The sequence below is a fragment of the Rhineura floridana genome, chromosome 1 (assembly GCF_030035675.1).
Source record: "Rhineura floridana isolate rRhiFlo1 chromosome 1, rRhiFlo1.hap2, whole genome shotgun sequence".
Classification (NCBI taxonomy): domain Eukaryota; kingdom Metazoa; phylum Chordata; class Lepidosauria; order Squamata; family Rhineuridae; genus Rhineura; species Rhineura floridana.
In genome coordinates, this window is record NC_084480.1 from 307935549 (window position 1) to 307944593 (window position 9045).

A 9045-nucleotide genomic window follows, 5' to 3' on the forward strand; every position below is an offset into this window, starting at 1 on the left:
CTTGATGTTACTATCGCATCCCCTTGCAGAAAGGTCTGGTGCAGGGATGGTCAACCTGTAAGCCTCCAGATGCCGTTGGACTCCAATTCCCCTCAGAGCTAACCAGCACAGTCAATGTTCAGGGATGATGGGAATTGGAGACCTGCAACATCTAGAGCAGGAGTGGGGAATCTCAGGGATGGGGGCCAAATGCACCCCTCCAAGCCTCTCCATTTGGCTCTTGGGACTCTCTGCACACAACATCCCTTCCCCAGCCACACCCCCTCTCCTCAGGTCACATCCCTCACTGGCCCTTGTTTCATTCCCTCCTTTGGGTTTTTTTGCCTGGCTGGAATGTGTCCCTGAACCCTGATCGTGCCTCTTGCTTGTGTGGATGGAGAATAGAGAAGGATGTGCGAGCGTGCATAGGAACTAGCCTACAAAGCTTAACTCCGCGTTCATTGCTCCACCCATTTTTGCCTCTGCCCCGCCCACCATTGGCACATAGCTGCTGGAAGGATGTCTAGAAGGGCATGCAGTCTTTTCTTCAGTCCTGATCCACAGGGCCATAGGTTTCTCAACCAGGTCTGAATCCCCACACAGCCATGAAGCTCACTCGATGACCTTCGGCCAGTCACTGCATCTCAGCCTCAGAGGAAGGCAAAGGTAAACCCCCTCTGAATACCGCTTACCATGAAAACCCTATTCAAAGGGTCGCCCATAAGGCAGTCCATTTCCATTTTTCACTTGTGGGTGGATGTCTTTTCCCAGCAACATACCAATGATATCCTGATATTTCTGTAGTGTTAACAACATGCAAGTAAGTTTCCCAGCTCACCTAGGGTTCTAGGGAACCCTCCCCCCCCATGATCTGCCCCCCTCTATGCGATTTCCTCTTTTCATATGTCGCCAGAGCAGCATAAGATGCAGGCATTTAGACACCAATCTGACCAGTGGGAGCTGATAGCTCCATGTCAACGAGACAGCAGAATACATTCTAGAGGTGCTTCAACACCTTGGACAGCTCCTTGAAAGTTAGGACCGAAACCCGGAGCGGATTCCACTGCCCCACTGACATGGAGCCACGAGCAGCCACTGCATGTGACTCAAGTAACAGATGAGTCGGGCTTAAACCACAGCCAGTCACCCCCATACGCACACCCCTTGCCATAATACAAATCAGGAACACCACTAAGATAATGTCCCCATTAGCAACGCTGTCACATGGGCGAGTCCTTGCGCGCTTCTTTCCTCACACACCAAGCACAGCCTTTCTAGATCAGCAAGAACTGTTCCATCTCCTCTAGTGATTCAGCAGGGTGCAAGGAAAACACTGAACTCACCAATCACCCTGGACAACACCACCAAAAGTGTGAAGTTATCAAGGAAGCAAGGAGATACAGAGAAAGAGAAATGCTTTAAAAATAAATTAGGCTGGGATTGTCTGATTGCAGACAGGCCGTTTGAAATCACGAACTATTTCTAGCTATAGGCTTGCTTCCCTCCCACCCACCCCCCAATGCCTAAACTGAGTTTCCTGTATGGATGCAGGGCAGGGGGAGAGAATCTGCAGGAGAGTAACATCAGAACCTTTAACTGTATGGAACGGCTCCGATTAATAAGACGTCAACCCCGGCTTGTCATTAAAAGGTTTTAAGAGCAAGTCAGAGAATCGCAGCAGAATGGAAAGGCCTTGATGACATGTTTGGGATCCAGTGGGGAGACCACTGGGGTCGCACAGAAGCAGCTGTGAGCTTTCCAAGGAAGTGTGTGTGTAAGTAAGTAAGTAAGTAAAGGATACAAAGCCTGCTGACTTTTACAGGAATACAGGAAGCTGCCTGATACTGAGTCAGAGCCACTGGCCCATCTAGCTAAGTACTGTCTACACTGACTGGCAGTGGCTCTCCAGGATTTCAGTCAGGGAGTCTCTCCTAGCCCTACCTGGAGATGCTGGGAACTGCAATGTTCTGCATCTGAGCTATGACCCTTCTCTCTCTTCCTCTCTCTTTTCCTTTTCCTTTTTTGACACAAGACTGAAAGTCCTTTTTCATACACCGCATGTGTGTATGTAACTCATGGTCACAAGGTCTGGTGACGGCCACCAGCATACATGGCTTTTGCAGGGGTTTAGGCAAATTCACGGATGATACATCTACTGAGGCAACTGATACGTAATGTTTATATAGCACTTTTCAGGGTTCAGTATCTAAGGATGCAATCTCTAGTTGCGATCCTTACAACAACCCTGTAAGACAAGTCAGTAGAATTTTTCCTTCCCACAGTGCAGATGGGGAGACTGAGGCTGAGAGAGAGAGAGAGAGAGAGTGGCTTGCTTAAAGCTACATGGTGAGTTCAAGGCAGGGGCAAGATTCAAACTGGGGGCTTCCTGACTCACAGCACAGCCGACACACTACACCAGCTCTGCACTGGGAGCTATTAGCTGTGATAGATAAATAGAACAGGCATGTTCAGAGGCAGTGTGACTCCAAATATCATAGGAACATAGGAAGTGGCCTTTTACAGAGTCAGGCCATTGGACCATGTGGCCCAGTGTTGCCTACCCTGACTGGAAGCAGCTTTCCAGGATTTCAGAACACAGGAACATGCTTTCTACTGAGCCAGATCTATCTAGTGGTCCATCTAGCTCAGTTATTGTCTACACAGCCTTGCAACAGCAATCCAGGGCTTCACATGGGGGTTCCCACTCCTATGTGGAGATGCCAGGGATTGAAACTGGGACCTTCTGCATACAGAGCGGATGCTGTACCACTAAGCTACAGTCTTTCTGCAGCTGCCAAGGTCTAACAAGGAGGCCTGTTAACTTCATGCTGTGCTTTGTAAGCATCGCAGAAGCGCCCAGCTGTTTGAAAGAGAATGCTGGACTCTGTTGCTCCAGGGGACAGGACTGGAAGGAACGGGTGGAAATTGCAGGTAAAATGATATCAGCTAAACATTAGAAGAAACTTCCAAATGGTTAACAGCTGTTTGACAGAGGCAATAGAAGCGATTAAGAAAGTGGTGCGCTCTCCTTCGCTGGAGGTATTTAAGCAGAGTATAGATGGCCCTCTGTCTAGGATGCTGTGGTTGCATCCTGCATCATAGATCCTGCATTGAGAATGGGTTTGTCTAGATGACCTCCAGGATCTCTTACAACTCTATCCAGCAGGGAAATTCTTATTTTTCCAAAAATTGATTTCATTCTTTCAGATTATTCCTTCTCACCACCCACCACCTCTGTCCATGAGGGTGCAATATCAACCACATAAAAATAATACATCATAAATATAAATATAGCTTTAAAAAATCAGTACATGTTAAAAATAAAAATGCAACTGCATAAAACAGGTTGAAAATATTCTGTTAAACACAGAGTTTGCCTATCCACAGCCGTAAAAAAGTGTAGCATTGCCTCCGGTAAATAATATTTAAGTCGAGGCACAAACAACAAGAGGATTCAACCACTGTGAAGAGTATGAAGTGTGACGCTTAAGTATTAGTGAAATGTAACATGCTAAGTGTTCCTGGGATAAGGAATACCATATCAAGTCCTACACATAGTACAGAACTACAAGAGACTTCTGTATACCAGGGTTATTAATTGGTTAGATTAAGCTATTTTTTAAATACTAATGATGTGGGGACTCTGATTAATCAGGCAGCTGCTCTTTTTGTAGATGATAAATGCTCATACAAACTGCAGGTGGCAAGTACCATCTTATTATTATGTATTAAGTTTCTATCCCAATGGAAGGGTGGCAAACAACAAAACACAACAACTACAAAAATTAAAAGCACTGAACAACAGTCGCATTATCTTGATAGCTAATAATTTCAAGGCTGTCAGGAACCGTATAGTGTAACCATCAAATGCCTAGCTGAGCAGGAATGTTTGTATATTCCTCCTGAACATTAATAATGAGGAAGACTGGTGCACCTCACCAGGGAGGGCGTTCCACAAATGAGGAGCCACCACTAGGAAGGCCCTGTCATGGGTCAGTGCCAACTGGACAGCACCGAGGGGGGGCACCACCAATGGGGCTTCCCTTGCTGATCGAAGGGCCCAAGATATTTGATACTGGGGGAAGAAGCTTTTTTAGGTGCGTGGGTCCCAAGCCATTTAGGACTTTGGACGCTAGTACTAACCCCTTGAATTGTAAACATCTTAAAAGAAGCAATCCCCCTTCTCCCTCAAAGAGGAAGAAATACCCTTTAGAATCATAGAATTTTAGAGTTGGAAGGGATCTTGGAGGTCATATAGTCCAACCTGCTGCTCAAACAGGGACCTTTTCTCAATTATGCCAGCTATGACCCTTGCAGCAGCATCAGAAAACAAAAAAGGACTTTTGTTGCAGAATTAGTTGTTTTCATTCACATCCAAAGGCACACAAATTCAGCCAGCCAACCAACCAAAACTCACATGGTTTGATTTATTCACTAGGGTGTCAGCCCTAATTTATATCCTGCTCTTCTTCAGAGGTTATTTCACCTGTGCCGTCTCAGCTTTAAGAGTTTGGAGCACCATATGTATGTATCCCAGGTGGGTTTGCATCAGCTCACATACAGCCAAGCCTTCTTAGCTTCAGCCAGGGGACTGTTAAATGCCCCTGCAAAACATGTGCCAGGCCACAGAGGGAGATCTGTAGCCCTCTGGACACTGGTGGACTCCCAGCTCCCATCAGCTTCAGCCATCGTGGCCAAAGCTCATGGATGATGGGAGTTGAAGTCCAACAGCATCTGGAGGGCCAGAGGTCCCCCAAAGATGGTCTAGGTCAACTGTCCCTATTAGAAGATCCTTGATGCATGCTGCTATTATTTATTTATTCACTTAGAGCATTTGCGCCGTGCTCTTCGGCCAAAAAGGCTCATGCAATCAGTTAAACAAGACAGTCCTTGCCTGCAGGCTTACAATCTCAGAAACACGACACACAAGGGGAAAGGGACAGGGAGGGAAGAGGAAACAAACACGGGCGCCCATTCTTGAATAGTCGTTCTTATAGTGGCCAGCTGGCATAGAAACAGTTCATGGGCAGGAGGCACCCGACAGAGCTGGTTTTTCAGCCGAGCTGGTGGAATGAGCCCAGCTTCTCATCCCTGCTGCGCAGGCAGCCTGACGGAATGGCTGCTGCCCGGTGACCGCTGAAGGCCAGCTCTTATTATTTTTATCCCTCCATACCTACAAGGAGCTCAGGGTGGCAATATCCCTGCTCTCCTTCCCCTTTTAGCATCACAACAATCCTGTGAGGCAGGCTAGGCTGAGAGATAATGTCTGGTCTAAGATCAGCCAGGAATGTTTGTCTCTAATCAGGGATATGAACTAGAATCGTCTCCATTTTTAAGATCAACACTCTAACTATTATGCCAGCCTGGCTTCTGTACAAAGCTGTTTGACTTCTCTGCACCGGTCCCACAGTAATGCACAGTTGCCATTCATTTCAGTGGGGCTTTCAGAGGAGAGCTACACACAGGACTGTGCCCCTACTAAATCTGAGACGGCCAATACTCTTCTGCTTGCTCTTTCCACTCCTCTAGTAACTTCATTTATGACAGCACATGGCATGTTAAGCCAGTGAGTCACTAAGACACCTCCATGCCTTTTCATTGCTAGAGAATATCCCACACATTATGTTCTGGCACGAGTGGCAGCTGGTGGCCCCATGTCAGTGGGGCAGTAGAATCCACTCTGAGTTTTACTCCAAACTGTTAAGGAGCTGTCCAAGGTGCTGGAATGGTTCAGCACCTTGGACAGCTTCGTGAAAGTTCAGGCTAAAACCCGGAGAGGATTCCATTGCCCCACTGACATGGGGCCACCAGCCGCCAGTGTCTGGTATATAGATCACTTGTGTCCATTCTATTATGCCCATGGCATTGGCTTAAGTCTATATCTTCAAACGTTTTCCACATTGCCAAGTCTAAGGTGTAAGCAATGCACAGAAATCTTTAACTCATAGTCAATGAAGCCAATGTTTAAATAAATTCATGGAGGATTATCAACTAGCCATAATACTTATCAGAGAACCTCCACATACAGTGGAAGTATACCTATGAACAGCAGGTGCAAACAGCACCACCTTCATGTTCTGCTTCTGGATCTGGCTGACGGCTGTCAGAAAGAAAATCCTATGCTAAGTGGACTCTTCACCTGAGCCACAAAAGCAACTTGTTTTAATATTTTCCCATTAACATTGCTTTTCTAAAGCTGCTTCATCTGTGTATTTACATGCAGAACTAAATTTCAGAATCAGCTCATTTTTAAAAGGAAATATATAAACCTTTTCACAACTAGTCAAGAGAAGTATCTTTGAAGCTAGGATAATATACCATTTGTAACTTATATGCCTTTTACAAATACCCCAAAGAATGGAGAAAAACAATAGATCCCCTCCTCTTTTTTTTTTGAAAGCAGCAAAATATTTTTCCCAAAAAAAGCACCGCGTCGCTTCCAGAGAAATTCCCAGTGCATTTCATTGTTGACAACAAGTTTCTGTGAGGCTCCTGCCTAGACTAAAATGATAAAGCAGCCCTGCCAAATCATGAAACGCTGCTGTTTCTATGGCAAATTCCCCACAACACCTTGAGCGCTTTAGACTTTCAGGAAATCATATTCGCTTACATGTGACCAAGATAACATTACGTTATCACAGCCCTCATATCTTCAGCCTGCACATCTGTTGAAGGTTCAGCTTTTCGGAGGAAAATAAAGCCACACTCTACAATTGCAGCGGGCATCAATCCATCATCATGGAAGCTTCTACCTTACGGGGGGGAGGGACACCCAATGCATCGCCTAGTGGCACAAACTCCGGTATCAAAATGCATCTGAGCTATTGATAGGAATCCACCTCAGAAAACAAATCTTATTAGGCTTTTCCTCCTAATTTTGCAAAAAGTCTTTTTTTCCCTTCCCAATCCAGATTTCAGATGTTTCCCTGTGGCAATCACCCACAACATTCCCCCACCACCACTCCAGATTTCTTCTCAAGGATTCAGCTCCATGCATGTGTTTCACCTGTATGTTTACTGCTGCTACAACCCACGACAGCTACTTTGAAATGCTCCAAGGAAGTCTAAGAGGCTTGTGATTCAGAATCCTCTCAGGGTGTTACACTCCCGACATGACATCTGACAGAACCTTCCCAAAGGCTGATTCACACATTACATCCGCTCAGATGTTTTCAGCAATGAAACCTATATGGATTTGCAGATATGTGCACCTTGCAGGTGCACTTGTTGGGGAGACAGGGATCAATTGCCTAATTCCCCGTTGGGTAGGATGCATATCACTCTGCTGTGGCAAACCAGGGCTTCCTGCCTTGCAATGTGCAAAACGGCCCTAAAACAAGCGACACTCTCCCTTCCAGTACCCAGGTCTGCAACCTGGCAGAACCAATCACAAACATCTTGTTATGGGGAATGTGGCATCGACTCACTCAGCAGGTTGTCTCCAACGCTAGCCCATCTCAGAGTAGACCCACTGAAATGAATGGGCCTACATTAGTCAGCTTGTTCATTTCAATGTGTCTACCACCTAGTGGGTCCCCCAATTTCCAATCTGTGGCAACCCTCTGAGGAATGGCAACTCACCTGGGCACGACCCCTCCTCCACTCCAAAACCTCCCCCCCAATGATCATTCCATCATGGTCCATTGTGAAATCAATCAATCAATCAATCAATCACATGCCAGGCTGGCTTGGGGTGCCAGCAACTCACACGAAGGCGTGATAGAGCAGCGCCCATCCCCTGGGCCTCTCCAAGGCGTCGTAGACCAAAGTTTGGATCCGCCTGTATTTCACGTTGTTCCTCTTGACGGGTCGGCTCAGTGGGGTCTTCGCCAGCAGCCCAATCCCTTGAGCGGACCTCTTGCCCCCCTCCTCCTTGCCCGCTCCTTCCAAGAGGAGGGCCCCATCTCTGTCCGCCCCAGCACCCAGGGCCAAAGAGCCCTGCTCCAGGTCCCCGGCGAGCCCCGCTTTCTTCTCCTCTAGGTCCCCTCCAACGCGGCCACCACAATCACCAGCCCCCGGCGGTGGCGGCCGAGGCAGCGGTGCTGCTGCCGCCTTCCTGGCTTTCAGTCCCATCGTCCTCGCCGCCGCCCCTTTCTCCTGCCGCCGCTGCCCGGATCCCCAGAGGTGAGCAAGGGGTGAACAAGAGCTGGCACAGCAGCCGCGCGGAGCCAACGGCCATGGTCCGAGCCCACCCTCCGGTTTGGGCAGGGGGGCAGGGGGTTCCCCCCAGCAGGGCAGGGCAAGGTCAGGTAGGGGCGAGGGAAGAGTTGGAGGAGGAGGAGGAGGGGGAAAGGAAGGGAAGGGAATCACATCCTCCGTCAGGTCATCGCCTCCTCTGTGGAGCTGGGCATCAGCTCAGGGAAGAGCCGGGAGCCATCCAGGGGGGTGCCCGAGAGAGGAGGGGGGCGCCGGCGGCGGCAGCAGCAGCAGCAACACCTGGTCCAGCCGGGCGGGGAAGAGGCGCTCGTCATCGCAGGGCTGCTTCCCCAGCCTGATGCAGGCAGGAGCGCTTCCCTCCTCCCCGCCTCGCTCTAGCCGCCGCGGCCCGCCGGGGAGTGAGCTGTCTCTCGCCCCGCCCAGCCCCACGGTAGGGCGTGGTCCATTGTACCGACCGGGAGCCAGCAAATCGCCCGGCGACGCCTCGCCCGGCTCCTCCTCCTCCTGCCCCGTTTAGCCAGGCGAGGTTCGCGACCGCCCGGCGCGGCGAGGCGGCGGGGACGGGGCGCCCGGCCTGCCCGGCGCTTCCTGCCTTGGAGGGTTGCGGGGCCAGGCGAGCAAAATGAAGACGGGGGGGAGGAAATCCCTCTTTCCCCCCCCTTACCGTTAGGCGAGGGGTTTGCCCTCTCTCCGGGAGGGGAAGCCAGCCGCCGCGATCGCGGAGGAGGCACGCTGTGGGTCTCTGGGTCCCAGGCTTCGGGGCGGGAAGAGAAGGGAGGACGTGGCGCCCGGGCTGAGGGGTCTCCCCGGGGCTTTCGTGCTGGGAGAAGGGGGGGAGTGAGGAAGAAAGGAATCGTGTGAACGGGGAAGGCTGTCGCGAGGGAAATGAGGCTGCGATGGAGGGGGGGA

At 49.7% G+C, this 9045-nt stretch overlaps 1 protein-coding gene across 1 annotated transcript in view; it reads right to left on the minus strand.

The window, feature by feature from the left end:
* The window catches only part of KCNQ3 (potassium voltage-gated channel subfamily Q member 3), a 212197-nt gene extending 204145 nt beyond the window's left edge, over positions 1 to 8052 (minus strand). The window contains exon 1 of the mRNA XM_061611865.1: positions 7688 to 8052. Coding sequence (XP_061467849.1) covers positions 7688 to 8052 — 365 coding nt within the window. The remainder of the gene's footprint in view (positions 1 to 7687) is intronic.
* Between the last annotated feature and the right edge of the window lie 993 nt (positions 8053 to 9045).